The sequence below is a fragment of the Puntigrus tetrazona genome, chromosome 12 (genome assembly GCF_018831695.1).
Source record: "Puntigrus tetrazona isolate hp1 chromosome 12, ASM1883169v1, whole genome shotgun sequence".
Taxonomy (NCBI): Eukaryota; Metazoa; Chordata; class Actinopteri; order Cypriniformes; family Cyprinidae; genus Puntigrus; species Puntigrus tetrazona.
The window spans coordinates 320,207-339,175 of NC_056710.1; the positions used below are offsets into that span (position 1 = coordinate 320,207).

The 18,969-nt window shown below is 37.0% G+C and overlaps 2 protein-coding genes across 2 annotated transcripts; one reads left to right on the forward strand and one right to left on the reverse strand.

Annotated features, from left to right (window-relative positions):
* Window positions 1-4,379: 4,379 nt before the first annotated feature.
* si:dkey-94f20.4 (synembryn-A) lies at window positions 4,380-13,314 on the forward strand. Its single transcript, XM_043254232.1, has 14 exons — window positions 4,380-4,575; window positions 5,490-5,575; window positions 5,724-5,771; window positions 6,634-6,651; window positions 7,743-7,829; window positions 7,919-8,514; window positions 9,604-9,739; window positions 10,198-10,386; window positions 10,458-10,552; window positions 10,913-11,063; window positions 11,179-11,274; window positions 11,369-11,513; window positions 12,152-12,431; window positions 12,516-13,314. The coding sequence occupies exons 1-14, from the start codon at window positions 4,545-4,547 to the stop codon at window positions 12,643-12,645; spliced, it is 2,088 nt and encodes a 695-aa protein (XP_043110167.1). The 5' UTR covers window positions 4,380-4,544; the 3' UTR covers window positions 12,646-13,314.
* Window positions 13,315-13,370: 56 nt separating this feature from the next.
* irf3 (interferon regulatory factor 3) lies at window positions 13,371-18,787 on the reverse strand. The gene is made up of 11 exons (XM_043254233.1): window positions 18,592-18,787; window positions 18,221-18,412; window positions 17,132-17,309; window positions 17,021-17,052; window positions 16,880-16,922; window positions 16,729-16,794; window positions 15,546-15,767; window positions 15,352-15,451; window positions 14,993-15,267; window positions 14,582-14,703; window positions 13,371-14,028 (listed from the first exon to the last, which is right to left on the reverse strand). The coding sequence occupies exons 2-11, from the start codon at window positions 18,383-18,385 to the stop codon at window positions 13,915-13,917; spliced, it is 1,317 nt and encodes a 438-aa protein (XP_043110168.1). The 5' UTR covers window positions 18,386-18,412; window positions 18,592-18,787; the 3' UTR covers window positions 13,371-13,914.
* Window positions 18,788-18,969: the final 182 nt, after the last annotated feature.

The following is an 18,969-nucleotide window of genomic DNA, read 5'->3' on the forward strand; positions in this document are numbered from 1 at the left end:
GGTTTTCTGCTGGTTTGGGCCCCTGCTGATGGAGTCTCTCTGCCGGGGTCAGTCAAGGTCACGTCTCCTGACCTCTGTATGCTCTGCTCTAATGAGGGGCTTCCCGTCTGTGTCCTGTTTAAAAATACACGTGACAGTGACTGTGAGAAGAACTGTGTGAATATACAGCGGTGTGTGTGTGTGTGTGTGTGTGTGTGTGTGTGTGTGTGAGTGTGTGTGTGTGCGCGCACCTCTGTGTCTGTCTCGCTGGTGTGGTTGTGCTCATCGGTATAGTCAGCAACAGCAAAACAGCCACTTCCATAATGGTATGACCTAGAGATGTAGATTGCACACAGTTAATAAATATAAATAGATACATATAAATGTTATTTTGTGTGTGTGTGTGAATTAGATTTTATTTTTAATTTTAATTTATTTAATTAATTATAATTATATATATATATATATATATATATATATATATATATATATATATATATATATATATATATATGTGTGTGTGTGTGTGTGTGAATTAAATTTAAATTTAAATTTATTTAATTAGTTTTTGTTTGCTAATTTTATTTAGTGTTTTAGGCATGGTACACACCCCAAAAAAATTATAATTTCACCTAACGTTATTCAGACCTTTTAATTTCTGTCGAACACAAAAGTGGAAAAAAATTAAAACATAAAAAAAAACAAAAAAAAATTTAAATTAAAAATTAAATGCAATCAGTAATCAGTACTTTTTCTTCAGACATTCTATTTAATTTGACTTATTTTATTTGTTTTTTCAAGTAATTAAAATATTTACATTTTTAGATATTTTAATATTTAAAATTTATTTTTTAAATATTTAATATTTCATTTTAAACCATATTATATTGTTATTTTGTGACAAAAATAGCCCTAATAAATACATAAACAGTAATACTGCATATTACAAAATTACAAAAACTCACCTCGCGTGGAAGGGAGACGCTTGAGAAAGCTTTTTGTCCCGACCATCAATGCCTAGAAGCGATATCGCACAAATGAGAAAAAAGTAAGTATGATCCTTTCAGAAAAGCGCGTGAGCTCTAAACTCTCCTCGTGCCGCCTCTGTATTTAAATGACAGAGAGAAGTAGGCGGGGCTAAGTAAGAAGGCGTGTTTCATAACCAATTACAGTAGGCTTACAATCTATTAAGTTGTATTTCACCTTCCTTCTCAACAGACAGCGCTGCATCTCCGGCGCAGATAGCATTTACTGTAGATGATTATATGTATTCGATGTGTTTCTTTCTCTAACGCCTCCCTCTTCTCATGACTCACCTTCTTATTACGTCTCAAGTGACTGTTTGTTCCTGAAAGGTTTTTTCAGCTCTCTCACCTGCCGGAAAGCCATCTCTCAAAATAGCCCCCCCCCTCCTCACACACAAGCTTTCCTTTATCGCTCCGCTCTTCCTGCGGTTCTGTTAAACCCTCACACTTTTTTTTCCAGCTTTTTTCTTCTTTTTTGTCCATGCCCTTGGCACTTCAGGTCCCCTCCAGCCCCGTCAGTTCCCATCGGTTTTCCCAAGCGAGTTTTTTTTTTTTTCTCCCTCGGATGGCATGAGGTCTCTCTCCATCAACGCGGTCTTCAAATAAAATCTTTTCAGACGGTCAGGAACTTCCAGGAATTTTGAATCGAGCTATATAAAGGAGATGACTGTTGATTCAGAGCACTTTTGCCCTATTCTCATCCTCTTTTCTTGACTACCTATTTTTTTTCCCCCCTTGTGCTTGTTTCCCTGTAGACTCTATTGTGCACTTTTCCTGCTTTGGACATCTGGAGTTGTTTTCCGAGTCTGAGGAGCTGCTGGGACCCTCGAGCTATTCAACCGAGTGCCACCTGTGCGCCATAGACAAACGTGCATCATATAGATACAGACGACTCGGTTTACATTATTAGTTTGTTTTCTTGTGACTGTGACATTGATTTGCAGCGGGTCGTGGAAAGAAATTGTAGTGTGCATTGTTAGAGGTCTAGTGTGCTTTGGACATGTTATTATACGGATAGTTTCCGCAGCTGGCAAAATAAAAGCGGTCGTGAAATTGTAAAATATATACTGATTAATATTAAATATAGGACTTCACACCAAAAGGGCATTTTTGCAGTGAGCCCACAGAAGTGTGAAAATAATTTAGCATTTTTATGGATGTTAAATATTCTTCACAGATGCACAGAAATATATATAATATATAATATATATATATATATATATATATATATATATAATGTAGATTTTCTTCAATTTTCTTGGTTTCTGCGTAAATAAATAGATCACAGCTACATAAATAATGTTATTATAATATTATAATGTTATTATTATAATGCCTGTGCTAGTTTGTGGCAAGACACTGAGATTTAAAAACAAACATTTTATGTAGCATCGGTCGGTTCTGTTATAATTACGAAAGTAACGCTATTAAAAATCGTTATTTGGCAATTCAAATAAATATAAATAAAATATTAATGACTAAATTAGAACAAAAAAATACTAAAAGTAAAATTTTATTTAAAATTTTTTTTTTTTTTTATTTTATTTTAAAAAAGCTACAAAACAGCTCGAATTAAAATTCTGAATATGACTGCAATTGTTTATAAAAGGCTTCAAATGGGGCACAAGCATCCTACCAAATGTTCTCAAATTTCACCTTATGGATATTTTAATGATACGTATCTACCGTATAGTAGATGTAGTCCTGGAGAAAAAAGTCATCAAGCCACACTTTTTTGCATTTCATCCATTAGCATGACACAAGTTCGGTCTAAATGTTGCCAAAATCAAGTTTTCATGCGAACTCTTGTCATTTTATAACGCATTATCTCTCATAACCGGTAACCAGCAAGCAGGTATAATGACATTCTCTTTTTTTCCTGTAACAGTTAAAAGACGTTTGTGACTTTTATTGAGATTCACCTCTATTCCTCTTGACTCTCCGGCCGCGACACAATCGCTTCTCGTCAACAGGATGCGAACGGCAGGTGTGGACGCAGGATCTGAGTAACACTCGATTAAGAGCAGAAGGAGTGCTGTTGTTAGAGCTCTTATTGTGATTTACGCTCGCGTACGTCGGTTTCTTGCGATAAGGAAGGGCGAAGGGGTTTATTCTCATGTGAGCCGCCGTGTGTGTCATTGCGAACGTTTCCCTATCTTTAACACACACTTCCTGTTGTTGATCGCCGATCAGTGCCACTGGGTGCATTGTGTGCGTGATTTCTTTCTTCTGGTCGCTATAGGCACTAAGGTATCCTGTCAGGAAACACGCTGGCACAGTTGCATAAAAGATTCACAAGAGCTTGGTATGAGGTTTTGCGCAACTAAAATGTTCGTTTACACACACACACACACACACACGCTTTTACTGTATGAGCTAAATGCAGTAATACATGCCTCTAATATGTATATAAGTTTGAATAACCTAGTATTACTTTAACATTTGCAAATCAGAATTGCAATAATAACTCGGCCTTTTGGGAAGAAACAGAGTTGATTTTCTATTATAATGTACTTTGGACCGAAACTGTACTTCATCGAGATAATTAAAGATGGCATTTTTGCCAACAATTGAATTTTTTGTAATAAAATAACTGAGCATGATTCAATTTTAACCACGGCTTTAGCCGAAACTATGGTTAAAATGTTTTTAAAAAGGTAAAAGAAACATAATAAATAAAAAGTAATCTACACTGAATGTAGATTAAACCTTTCAAAAACATGATTGGTTCAGTGATTTGTTTTTTATTAAATAGTAAAAAAAATTATTTATTAAAAAAAAAATTAATTATGGCTTACGGAAAGCTAAAACTATTTAAAAACTAAAACCTTAAATTAATTAAAATATTTAATTACTTTAATTTAAATTAAATTAAAAGTTGACAAAAACTAAAATTGACATAAAAAGAAATCCTAATAGATTTTGTTATGCGTGTTCTATCTTTTTTATTTTTACCTTTATTAAATTTGAAGTGAATAATAATAACAATATTACAATTTTAAGTATGGCTTGACTCACAACCTTTTTGCGTTTAAATATGTTTTGCATCTAGTGCATTGCATCTTACATAGTGACTGATTGTTTTCGAACATTATATAATAATATAAAAAGAGAAAAATATCACGCCCTTAGGTCTGCATGTTTGTCAAGGTATTTAAAATAAGCGAAACAATGCCGCTTTGTCTGCTTACAGTTTGTTGTCTATAGACGTTTAAGCTATTAATCTTTTATGCCTTCATAATTATGTTTGATTACATGTTTGCACCTTACGTGTCGGAGCAGTCGACTGCCACCTCGTGCCTACTGTACGTCTCATCACACGGACCGGATCTGCTGTGAGGTTATTTATAGTACGAGCGAATAAAGATGAAGTGAAAAGACATTAAAGGATTAGAGCATAACTAATGCACCGCAGGATTACAGCCGAACGGGGCTGGAGACAGAGCTGGAGGTAAACAGAGGCGGAAAAAGACCGAGAGGGGCCTGCAGCGACGCAGAGACTGATTCATATCTTGCAGAAATTAAAGATTGAAAGGCTGCATGGCGCACTCAGGTGAAGACGCGCTCACAGGTAAGAGACGAACGAGCCGAAGGAAATCTGGAACTGACTTACATTTGAGTTTTTGACATGGAAACTGGGTTACACGTATTTTAAGGTGTCCTTGTTACAGTGTTATACAGTTACTGATATTAATTAAGTACATGTACTTCCCATATGGTTCGGCTCAGGGTTATTTGCATGTAATAATGCGTAATATATTGCTATTATTTATGCATAACATAATATAATTGTAAGTGTTATGTGTAACAAGAACACCTTAAAATAAACTGATACTGGAAATTTCATATTAATGTCTTGATAAGAATTATACATATACATATACATATATATATATATATATATATATATATATATATATATATATATATATTTTTTTTTTTTTTATTCTTATCAAGACATTAATATGAAATTACCGTATATATATATATATATATATATATATATATATATATATATATATATATATATATATATATATATATATATATATATATATATATTCATAAAATTACATTTTTAAGTAAATGACAAATTATAAATATATTTATTTTGCATAAAAATTTACTGTTGTGTAATTTTATAAATAACACATTGCGTTTTTTTATAGTAAATAATTTCATTAATAAAAATGAATTGCAAATGTTAATACATTTAATTTATTTATTTTTTTATTTAATGATGAATTAATTATATTAAGCAATAGTTTATTAATTGTGATTAGTGAATTAGAAATCCTTTTCCCCCCTTATTTTTTACACATTTTAGTCACATATTTTTATGGTTTTTATTTTCACCTTTATTTAATTCAGATCTTTTCCACAAAACCATTTATTTTGTATGAATCACAGATTTTCGAAGGTGTCACATATCTCGGCCGATGATTTATTGCGTGTTTATGCGTGTGCGTTCGTGTTTTTGTGCAGCGACGAATATAGAGAGGATTATCGAGTGTATCAGAGAGGATGATCAGAAAGGACTGAAGGCAGAACTACAGCAATTTAATCGAGAGGTACTTACAATTAACCAAAGATCTTACATTCCCTCCAGCGGATTCAAAACTAATGTATTAATACCTGATAATGCGTGTCGTTACCAAACAATCTACTTTATTGTGGACTCACATATTACATAACTGCTCTTTTCTAATTCTCTTCTAGTATGCGCAGTGCTTCTTCTATGATTTGGAGGAGAGAGAGAAAAGAAAAGTAAGGGATATTTGAGTGCGGTCACACATATATACGTTGTATATTTCTGTATATGAATGCGTGTCCTCAGTTGTTTGCTGATAGTGCGGTCGACTTGATCCTCGGCCCACAGCTCATTCATATTTAGATCATAATCTTCCTACTAAATCCAGCCCAGATAGCAAGTCAGCGTTGATGTGTGTGCGTTAATTGCATTGAATTATTAAGTGATGCCGGTTTGGTATCATTTTTGCATCATTTGTTATATGCATATATTTACATATATGCAATTTTGTATATATAAGCATAAATACATAACTTAGAAATAAATATTGTCTAAAAAAATTTTAAAAATTAATATAAATTTAGCATCATTAGTTCATGTCGAGACACATTTTTAGTGACATTTTTCAGTTAACTTTAAAACATTATTTTCATTTAAATAATCTTTTAGAATGTTGTCAAATCTAATTCATTTTTGGTAAACACATGCCTTTTAATTTCTCCAACATATATGAAATTTTATATATAAACATAAATACATAACTTAGAAATTAATATTGTCTAAAATAAAATAAAAATTATATAATTTTTGCATCATTAGTTAATGTCGAGGCACATTTTTATTGACATTTTTTAATAAAAAAACTATTTAGAATTTGTGCTGTGGGCTGACGGCTGGATAAAAATTTCCTCATTATATCTATATCCGGGATATGTTTCTCTCTTCCTGGTCTGTTAGCTCTGATTGCTAAACACAAAACACACGCTTAGAATACACACGCGTTTGACAGAATGCATATTTTCTTTGTGTTATGTTTTGGGTTGGTTGAATAACTGTCTGATTTTTCCGTTGCCTGGCTGCTTGTTCAATCTTAAAAAGAGGCTGGAGCTAGAAGAGGTATTATTTTCTTTTTTTGAACGCTACACTGAATTTTTTTAAGGCTAATTTGACAGTTGTTAACCCTCGGTGTTCGGCCACAATTTGACAAATTATTTAATTTTATTTACTAAATGCAACTTACAAATGAGAACAACAGAAGCTACAAACAAATGTATGTACGTTAATCAGAATAATTAAATTCCTATGGCTAAATGATTTTATATATATATATATACAAAGTAAGTAATTATGTCTTAAAATGCTCTCATAAGAAGCGAGTGTATGTTTATATACAGGTTATAAAGGCATCTAATGGTTGCATCGTGGTATTAAATATGATTTTTCATGTTACTCACACCAGATGGCGGCAATCTGCTCAGGGCTTTCTGTTGATTGTAAATTCAGAATTGTATCATTTTTAAAGTGAAATGTATAATTTATGAATATTAATTGTTTTAATTGACAATAATATGAAATATTTATCTAACATTTTTATCATTTTATATAGACACAAAAGCCGTTTTCTTAGCCATCAGATTAAATCGTGTAGGATCTTGTGGAAAAATCTTTGTTTTAAAAATATTTTACTTTAATTTGACACTTTAATTTGATTCATTTAACTTTAAAACAGTCATTTCATTTAAATAATCTTTTAGAATGTGGTCAAATGAAGTTCTTTTTTGGCAAACATGTGCCTTTTCACCTTACGCGATTTCATATATAGGCGTAATACATAACCTAGAGATGAATATTGTCTAAAATGACAATCAAAATGCAAATCGTTAAAGACTAAATATTACAGAAACTAAATGCTGTGCTTATTGCCCTAAGTCTGTTTTGACCGTCATAAAATGGATAGTTCGCCCAAAAATGAACATTGTGTCATCATGTACTCATGTTTCTTCCCTACGGAAGTCAAGGACCAACAACTGTTCGGTTCCTCAAAATATCTTCTTCTGTGTTCAACATGAGAAAGAAGCTCGTACAGATACGATTTTCGCTCTTGGGGTGAACTAAGTGAGGAACACCAGAGGGTTAAAAGTGTACAGTTTCTGCATCGCTAGCGACGCCCGTAACTTCCCATAATGCTGTTATTTTGTTCGCGCCAGTTCCGAAAGAATAAAGTGCGGGATTACGTGTCAGACTCAGATTCAGACTACGATGAATCCGGCAGCCCAGAAGTCCTTTTGAGACAGGTAAACCTTGACTCTCACAAACAAACACACACCTAAACCTCATTTTCAAACCTGTTTCCTCCTTTGTTTAACTCGTTCCCTTCCCTCAGGCCCTGGCTACGGTTTTGATCAGGTTCCTCCAGACTGAACCGCAAGGGCGTGTGCTGAAAGCGTGCCTGAGATCCCTACGGATTCTCTCCAGGGACAAAAAGGTTCTGGGCCCTCTGATCACGGACAGGGCTCTCCTCGCTCTGGCGCGCCTGGGCGGCATCAGCCAGGCGCCGGTTCCCAAAGAAGACTCCGACGGTGACCCGGACCTCTACAGTGACATCCTCGAGGCCATCTCCGAGAGCAAACTGGGCCGAGCGGACGAGGACGATCGCGGCGGCGAGGAAGACGACGGATCCGGGGCCGCGAGCGGCGAAGCCAACGACCCCGGGGCCTGGGGCCTGAGCGATTGGTGCGGCGAGAGGAAGGCCAGCACGTTTTCCAACATGAGCCTCGGACCCTCGAGAAGACGGAGCAGCGTCTACAAAGCTCTCACGCCGGGGAAAAGAGACAGCAGAGGAAGCCTGGGAGGAGGAGAGGAGGAGGAGGAAAAAGAAGAAAAGGCCGACGATGGAGGCAACAGGAAGGAGGTCATGAAAATCTTCTGTAACATTATTTACAACAGCGCTTGGGCACAAGAGAGAGCCAGCGAACTCGGGTACGAACGAAAATGCTACGGAAATTTGTAGTTTCCTCAATATGCAAAGCTCCTACAAACAAGTATTTACGACATCTGCCAGCAGAAATATCGTGATAAATCCGTCGCTGTCTATTGGAGGTTTCAGAGAGTTGTGAGATTTCAAAAAAGTGCCCCTACCGTGCCATTTTAAGGCTCTAATGTTGTTTTGGGGTCTCGTTTTCTCGTTTTCTTAAAATACATGTTTGTCATCACCTCATTTTCCAGCAATTCTCCAACGATTCGTTCGAAAGCAGTTATGAAATTCAGTCGCTCTAAACCCCTCCTTTCCGTGAGGCTGCTTTGCTCTGATTGGTCAGGTGGGCCAGTCTGTCGTGATTGGTCTACCGCGTTTGTGGGCGGGGTCAGATTGTTCGCTGCCGCTGTCAAAGTACAACATAGAATTGCAGCCATCACGGAAAAGGGATTCAAATTACTAACGACTCGTTTAGGCTGTACAGAGTTCATTCTTTAATTTGGGAGACAATAATTTTACAATTTTACAACTTCAGCTACATTTCACACACGAAAAGGCATAATAGATGCACTTTAATTTGTGTTCCGAAGATGTAATTTGTTTTTGAGGGATCTATCGCTTTAGATTAGTTCTAATTTCTCTAGATTCTGTTTTAATTCGATTATAATAATCAATTATATAATAATGAAATAAAATGTTAGCAATTTTCGAATCATTATTAGTAGTAGAAATTGTATTTATTTTATTTGTTCAGTTTCAGAAATTGTCATCTGTTTAATTTTTCCTATATTCTGTGTTTTAGGGTTTAATACAAATTTATTGGCAATTTATTGTGCAAAACCTAATCGCTCTGTTAGAATCAAATCAAAATTTGGCAGAATAGATAATCTGTTCTTTAATAGATCTGGAGGTGAAGCTAATATTTAAACGCATTTTTAATGTCACATTACTTCACGTTTAAAATATATCACACTTTTGGCTGTTTAAGATGCACTTATTAAATAGCGCATGCACTTATAATATAGCCCTACTTTTGATCTCAATTTTGCCACATTCTGTTTTCTTTTCTTCCTAACTGTTTTCTGTTTTTTCAGTCTCCTCTGTGGTCTGACAGAAAAGCTAAATAAGGAGTTTCAGTCCGCATCTTCTCCTTGCGGTCAGTTTTATGCCCTCCGGTTGATGTTTTTACTGACGGCGTTGAGGCCTGAGCTCAGAGCGCAGCTGAAACAAGTACCTACTCTTTCTTCTATTTTCTAAAATTTTAGTGAATTTTTAGCAGGTCTGCACTGACATTCGGGGGACACTTTAAAAGATCGAAAGTGACAGGCATTTATTTTACTGTATTCGTTCAACGACTCCCAAACGATTCGTTTTTTCCGAATCCCTCTGGTCGATTTGATTCAAAGCGGCGTTTGTGAGCTTTTAACACTTCAGAAGCGCCACCCGGTGGCAGAGAATGAACCCGCATTTTCATTCAGAACCAACAAGTGTTTGTGCAACATGCTGACGTCAACACGAAACGTCTTGGGACCCGTTTCGAAGATTCAGAGTCGACTTTTTCGAGACGACTTCGTGCACAGCTGTTTAACGCGCTGCACGATAGCCTATTTTCAAAAATCCGTAACGACGCTGAAAATTCGGCTTTGGTCACGGGAATAAATAATGATAATCTCTTCTTTGGTTTTCAGGAGGGAGGAGTGCCGTTGTTGAGCGCAGTGCTGGAGAAGAGTTTATCGGTGCAGTGGAAGGAGGAGTACGAGGTGGTGCTGGACCCCGCAGCGCCTCCTATAAGCGTGGAGGACTCACAGCAGGCTCAGGAGGCCCTCAAGATCCTCTTCAACATCACACACAGCACACACGCTCAGGAACCCGAAGAGGTGCGTGTACGCACACACACACTGATAGAAGGCCTTAACTGTTAATGTCAAGCTGTGCTTGTGTCTGTCAGGGAGATGCCTCTCTCTATCGCCACCTGGCGGCGGTTTTGCGTCACTGTCTGATGGTGTCCTGTGAGGAGGAGGAAGCTTCAGACGAGTTAAAGGGGTTAGTGTCCATGAATGTAGTTGATTTTTCTACAATATGCACTTCTCAATGCAACGAAAGCTCAGACAACAGCATCTGTCTCTCTCTCTGTCTCTGTCTCTCTCTCTCTCTCTCTCTCTCTCTCTCTCTCTCTCTCTCTCTCTCTCTCTCTCTCTCTCTCTCTCTCTCTCTCTCTCTCTCTCTCTCTCTCTCTCTCTCTCTGTCTCTCTCTCTCTCTCTCTCTGTCTCTCTCTCTCTCGGTCTCTGTCTCTCTCTCTCTCTCTGTCTCTCTCTCTCTCTCTCTCTCTCTGTCTCTCTCTCTCTCTCTGTCTCTCTGTCTCTCTCTCTCTCTCTCTCTCTCTCTCTCTCTCTGTCTCTCAGGCACGCAGCGAATATGTTGTCTGCTCTCCCGTTGAGCTGTCTAGACGTTCTGGTATCTGTGCCTCTGGCTCCAGACTCACAGCAGATGAACGGAGCCAACATGGACTGTGTGCACAACCTGCTCATGTACATGGAGAGAAAACTGGAGCAGGTCATTTTTAACACACTGTAATTTTTGGACTGCAACTCCTGAACTGTCCTGTAAAAGGCAGCAGACAAACCAGTTATATGTCTAATTTTTTAACGCTGTGGCGTTTCTCATGCAGGGTGAAAAGGTCAAAGAGAGACTGACCCCTGTCCTGAACTTGCTGACCGAATGCTCCAGAGCTCACAAAGACACAAGACACTACCTCAGACAACAGGCATGACCGCTATTTTACATTTTTATCGGAAAACACGCTTTCTAAAAACACCCGTTTCGTCAAAATTGTATTTTATTTTTTCTATGGAGTGTAGATTTTGCCTCCATTAAGAGATGCCAGCACTAAACCGGAGGAGGGAAACACCATGAGGAACCGTCTGGTCAGACTGATGACAAACCTGGACACGGAGCTTAAACACTGCGCTGCTGACCTGCTCTTCGTGCTGTGCAAAGAGAACGGTAACACACAGAAACACATATTAACTACAAAGACCACTCAGTAGTACTCCAAAAACACCAGTCTTACAGGAATAGTTCACCCCAAAAACCATTTACTCACCTTCAAGCGGTTTCTAATCTGTGTTGATTTCTTTGTTCTGCCGAACACAAAGGAAGATATTTTGAAGAAAGTCTATAATCGGGCCGTTTTGGGTCACCATTGACTTCCATTGTATTTTTTTCCTACTGTGTAAGTAAATGGTGACCAAAACAGCCCGATTACAAAAATGTTACAAAAAAAAAAATTTGTGAAATTTTATTATATTTATATTCGTTATAGCGTTATATTTATTTCAGAGAACAAAATCTGAATTGCGAAGTAAATGGTGATCACAGAAAAGTTTCAAAAACAATCCTAATAATATTGTGACTTTTATTGCAATTTTACATCTTTTACAAAATTTACGTCCCATCCTGTTTTGAATTAAAATATAAAACTAAATATCTAAATGACTAATAATGTTCTTTTTCTTCCATTTTCGCTTTAATCTAAGAAATCTTTTACACTATAAATATCCTTTTGTCCGATGGGCCGACCGCGATTGCCAAAAATACATTATTTTCGATTTCTTTCGTTTCTTTTTTCCCGGACACCCCAGTGAGGCGTTTTGTGAAGTACACTGGATATGGAAATGCCGCTGGGCTCCTGGCCACCAGAGGCTTGCTAGGAGGTCAGAGGTCAAAGGTCACGTCGTCAGGCACTCGGTACTCTAGCGACTCGGACTCAGACACCGAGGAGTACCGGCAGATCAAAGACCGCGTGAATCCAGTGACGGGACAGGTGGAGGAGGAGCAGCCCGATCCCATGGAGGGAATGACCGAGGAGGAGAAGGAGGAGGAGGCTCACCGGCTCATCAGTCTTTTTAACAAACTCTCAAAGTAAAGAACTTAACCCATCGAAAACACCCGTGAAGATCTGTACGCACGTAACGCTTTAATACTCTCGTATCTTTTCCTAAACAGGGATAATATGATTCAGCCAATGGGATTGAACGAAGAGGGTCAGCTGGTGCCGCTGTCGGAGCTCAGCGACCTTTCGATGGAGGAGAAGAAATCGGAGGAAGACCACGATGACCTGGAGAACGTGGAGTAGAATCGGCATAGATGTGATTTAAACTGACTAGAAAAGTAATACAGATGTAATGTTATAATACGTAGTTTATCACATGACCTCACCTACACAAAACCTTAAATATTTCCTGAACACATCTAATTATTTAATACTTTAATTAACACACGACCAGTCTCAAAAGTTTGGATCAATAGGATTTTTTTGAAATAACTTAATACTTAAGCGTGGATGCAATAAATTAATCGAAAGTGACAGTAAAGATATTGCTTACATCACATTATAAAATTAAATGACATTAAAAATGTTTAAAATAATTTTAATAAAAAAGTGCAAATTATATTGAATTTGGAATAATGATTTTTACAGTGTCTCTTATGAAATAAAACAACGTGGGAACAAGAGACTTTTTTCAAATTAAAAAATCTTACCAAACTTTTGAAAGGTAGCGTATGTATAAATACTAAAGATTACGTCATAATGATTCAGTTAGTCGATACATAGATGTGTTGTGAAGGACTGTATGTTCTTTAAATGTTCATTTCTTTTCTGTGAATGTAGAATCGGCGGGAAAGGTTAGTCAGTAGCGTCCTGAACAGGTGGCTGGGCATGAGGTTCTTGGTTTTTATTTATGTTGCGCGGCCCACGGCGAAGTCCCCTCCGCATAGCTGAACATTAAATCATAAACCTACACGCAGAGTGGTCCGACTGATTCATTGATTCACTGGCTCAAATGATTCACTCGCAAATCTGACCAAACAGGTTTTACTCTTCAAAATCAACATTTGTCCAATGAAATGTTTGGAACAGAGCGTAACCGCACAAAAAAGAATAGAACTGTATGGTAGAATTGTAGAATGGAAATGTTCTCGACTTTTCCAGGACATTGTAGAAGTTGCTAGGCCTGGAAAACACATAAAAATCCCTGAGGTTTCCAGGATTTGCACGACAACGGTGCTAAGTGCACGAAAGACACGAAACAACATTTGAGATTCAGGCCAAGAAAAGACTAAAGAGCATACTGTAAACAGACTGTTAAGAGCACTGTGGTAGTGTAAAAACAGATACATTAGACTTGGATTTGAATCATAATGTACACCATTTACAAACAACATTTATTTTAACTTTTTCTAATTGCTAACTTATCTTCAAAATCGCTGACACTTCCCTTGTACCATTACTGAAGTCCACACACCTTCAATAAATACAATTAAGCACTGGTCCACCACTAAGTAAACCGTTTGAATTCAGGAGCCAGGTCAGGCCTTTCGTCTCGGTCGCAGCTCCACCTCTCTAACACAGCTCCATCATTTGCTCCAGAGAGAGCTGGAGCTCCACCGACTGCAGAGAAGACGCCCCGTTCGCCACAGCCATCGTCTTCAGGTCCTCCAGCGAAGTCAAATTAACCTAAACAAACCACATAAAGAGAGAAACATAAAACATCACACTTTTGATTTCATTTTGTATATGCAAAAATTCGGTGCAGATGTTGATATTTACACGGTCGTCAAGTAAAACTGTGATAGCTTTAATGTATATCAGATAAAATGCATATACAAAATAGTCCGAAATGATTGCATGTTAAAAAAATACAACCTCACTTTGTGCCAATCACGTTTGCACACTACTTTTGTCCATCGTGAAAAAAAAAAATCGGATAATGTTCGATTTGCCGCATTTTTGAATTCGAAAACATGACAAATATGAAAAAAAAAATGCATATGAAACATTTCAGACTCAGGACCTTTAGTAAGATTTTATTTAATGTAATATTATACTATACTTAACATGATGTATGATTCAGATTGCATTTACTAGAATGTGTACAACACATTTGATCATGTCAGTCATTTAGAGGTCTTAAAAATACTATTATATTATATAGTAGGGTTTATGGTTTGTATTAAAACATTAATATTACTAAATAATACTAAATAACATAAAATATTAAAACAAAAACCTCTATCATGATGAGTTTCTTCTCCCATGGCTTCATTTTGGGGTCAGGCCACTTCTCTCCCAGAAAGAAGTAAAGAGTGCAGGAAGGAGATTCTTGGCTTGTCTGCATAAACTCTATCAAACCTAAGGGAATGACATCCAGCACACCTTCCTGGTGACCAATCTAACATACAAGAATCTAACAAACTAAACATCTGCAACCAAAAATAAAATAAAATAAAATAAAATAAAATAAAATAAAATAAAATTAAATTAAATTAAATTAAATTAAATTAAATAATAAATAAAAATGTAATTTAATTAAATTAAAAAATAATAAAATAAAAATTAATAAAATTAAATTAAATTAAATTAAATTAAATTTAAATAAATTGACAAATATGCCATTTAACACAGTAGGCCTATAACTCACCTGATATATAATCTCTGAAAAGGTAGATAGCTTCAGGTGTGTTTTTGGAGAGCTCTCTGGGTGTTTGGCTGATTTCGTGTTTGCATAGACTCCAGTAGATCCTGCTCAATCCCCAACGGTGACCCAAAACCACGCCATCCAACCTCCTGACCTCCAGACCCCCCAGATTACTCAGAATTTCATTGGTGAGCTTGGCCTGGATCTGATCCACAATACCGTCAGGAACGGGCAGCCGGACCACTGCCAGATCGCCGCCCGTCGAGTCGAGCTCGTCCCTGTGGAAGTTAAAGCTGCGCTGTTGAAACACAACCACCGGTGCCAACTCGAAGATCGGTGAAGCGAGCACAAAAAATACCCACATGTTTTCCTGATACATCAGTCTGAAACCGGTGACATTCTCCACCAACTCTTCCTTCACCATCTTCCCTTTGTAATAAACCTTAATCCGAAAATAAGTCTCTGCGGGGAAAACGTATGAAAGGAAATAAAGCTGTGTGAGTGATCAAACAGCGGTAAGCGATGTGAACGCACGACGATCTTGGGATCCACCTACCCAGTTTGGCCATAGGAATGCTAGTGTGATGACCCACGCCTCCTCCATCCGCTTGATACACAGCCGCCGAGGTCTGCCCCAAACCACCAACACAGCCCTCAGGGGAAGAAAAGGGCACACAAGTGTCCGTAATCTGATAGCTGAGCTCTGGACTGCTTTCTTGGAAGGGCCCTTGATCTTCGAGCCCCAGATATAGCTGATCTGGATTCCAAACTTCATTAACTGGAACAGAAAAGAAAAGGCTGTACACATACATGATACACAGCACTTTAAATTATTATATATATATATATATATATGTGTGTGTGTGTGTGTGTCTTATTACATCAAATTGCATCTAATTATTTTACATTTGAATATATCTTTAAGTAAATTTATATCATAAATTTAGGATGATTTGATTGGATGATGAACACCGAAGACATGCGACAGGAATAAATTATATTGTAAAATATACACTACCCTCCAAACGTTTTTAAACACCCCTGGCAAAGTGTGGTTTTGGATTATATCAGCATAAATCTTTATCGTTTTTTGGTGCAAATACTGTATATTAATGTAACTTGACATTATCATTTAAGACCAGCAATAATATTTTTTATTTTGATTACATAACAATGGCAATATAAAGTTGAGCTACTGTGGAAGAAACCGGAGCGTTTTGTATTTATTGTCCTGTTTTTGTAGTTTGTGTTGTCCCTATCAGTGCAAAACTATCCCAAATTAAAAAAAATTCATGCCAATGTTGTCCAAAACCCCACTTTTCCAGAGCGTTTCCAAACTTTTGGTGGGCAGTGTATTCATATAGAAAACTGTTATTTTAAATTGTAACAGTATTTCGCAAAATTACAGTTTTTACTGTATTTCTAATCAAATCAATAAATAATTGCAAAGAGCATAAGAGTATTGTGTAGTTATATTTATTTTAATATATCATAATTTGGATCATAAAAATACGTAACAAACTTGCCTCCATCCAGGAAGGATTTATATATAACAAAGAAATTATTTTTACATAAAATGCTATGTTTATATCATATTTCATCACTTTATTGGCATGATTGCAAAAACAAAAAATATTATAGCACTATAGTAAAAATACTATATTGAAACTTAACTTAATAAAGGTAATTTTTTGTACAACAACCTGATATAATAAAGATAAAATACGTTTTCAGTCTACCTCGTGAGGGACTTTCCTCGAGGTTTAGTCCTGTGAAATCTCTCTCCAAACCTGGTTGTGGATGTGCTAAAAAAAATAAAATAAAAATAAAGCACTGTCATCGCGACGAAAGTCTCACAAACGCACGGCTGGGTACGAAATGCTGTCTTACTAGGGAACACGTCGCTATCTTCCCCGCATAGCTCTGGCGAGAACTAAAAATGGAAAACAAATTTCCCGAGTCAGCGTGCCTTATCCGACCGAGAGTGCTTTGAAGAAAAAAGCAGACGGACGTGATGAAACAGATACTCACATCAGTCTCCTGAGAGCCCTCAGATCCTGACGCTGGAGAGGAGAGGAAACGAACATCAGATTTAACAGTTCAATCAGTCTCCGTGATGGCAGCGAGCGTAACGTTTTCTACCTGCGGAACGAGCTTCAGATGGAAACTGATAGACTTTATGTGGATTAGCCGCGTCGTTCTTGTCGTCAAATATCACCTTGAAGCCTTTCGCGCGAAGAGCGCTACGGAAGTTTCTCTTCCAGACGGAGGGATCTCCATTTATCCTGCCATCTCCGGCGGCGCTCGTCTGAGCCCACGCCTGACGGGACGAAATACAGACTGAGGTTACTCTGATGGGAACACCGTACTGAAGTCTTTGTATTCATGTGGTTATTTATTAAAATTTTACAATGCATATGTGGTGTTGCCTGATGATAATGCATATAAAGGTATGAACGTAGTAATGGTAGTGTAGTAAATATAAGATACTGATAATAAATATACGACTGAATTAATTATTATTGTTCCCTTGGGTTCCCTAAAATAATATAATAAAAATACATACATGTGCAAAACTGAATTTGAATGTTTTCGGGATATTTAAAAGCACATTATATATAGTTTAAATGTACTTTAAATTCACTTTTGGCCCATTTAAATAGGACTTATAGAAGTATATGCAATTTGATCACTCTATTTTTATGCGATTAAACTGTATGGCCGAATAAACGCACAAATATATCTGCAAAAAAAATATGAAGAGTTTATTTAAGTCAGTACGGTCTCTCTTATGTTGTAATGCTTTTATTGTGTTTTATTGTATTAGCTAGCTGTATTTTTGGGTTATTTTTGAACCTAATAAAAATAACCCAAATGCAGATTAACTGAAACACACAATGATTGATTAAAAAAAAACAGATTTGTATGTTTTCATATGTTAATTGTAACATGTATGCCGTGTATTTAAATATATTCGTAATTAAACATTTGTAAGACTGATACAAATGCGTAATTACACATGTATCGATTTATACAAAGTTGCAAAGCAGATTAGTAGTGTGTTAGTAACACACCGCAGTGTATTGGTCAAAAGTAAGTGTACTTTAAAGCATGTTTAATTTGACGTTATTACAAAATTTGTGTATATTGCAAGTGCACATTTAATACTTCACACTTCACAATCTTCATAGAAAGCGTTAAGGATGAATGGTGGATAATGTGTATTTTCACCTTGAATATGAGGACATCATCACTGCTGGAGTCCTGTCTTAAAGCGTGCTTCCAGGGAATGCTAAACTGTCTTTGATCTTCATCGGTCCAGCACACTCCGGGATACCTTCCCCTCTGGATCTGTTCATACAGCCAGGGCACGAAGAGCGGTTTAGGTTGAGCCATAGCGATGCGATCCAACCAGCGACGTGCCTGCACAGAAAACACAAGCGTACAGTCACACTCCACAAACACCATAAAACACATCTGAGCGCGACACTGCTGACTACGCGGTTACAAACACCTCGTTGCGCGTCGTTTCGAAAATATAGTGTATAACGTATTCGTATAATAGACAAGTAAGCTGTAATAACGAAAACAGCGTCACTTACGGTTCTTTAACGGTGTGAAGCAAAAGAGGGGTTTGTTCTGTGGGCTCTTGAGTTCTTCGGCGAGCTCTTCGGGAGGTTTTATCGCCAGTGCCGCTTTAATGCTCGACTTTCTTCAACCGTTCGTGTTTTAAGATCAGGTGTTGAACATTACTCGGGAAATCCGTGTCAGTTTCGATTTCCCATTTTGACGTCAGCGCTCGCGTCGCTCTGGGTGTCTTACCTCAGGATGACCGCAAGATGGCGGAGGCGATTATTAAATAACACGACAGATTTAAACAACGCAAAAACGGCGTTTTATTTAAAATACATTGTTGTATTAATTAGTGTCATATGTCCCTAATTAGTACAGATTTATTTGTACTTTAGAGGTAATTTGCT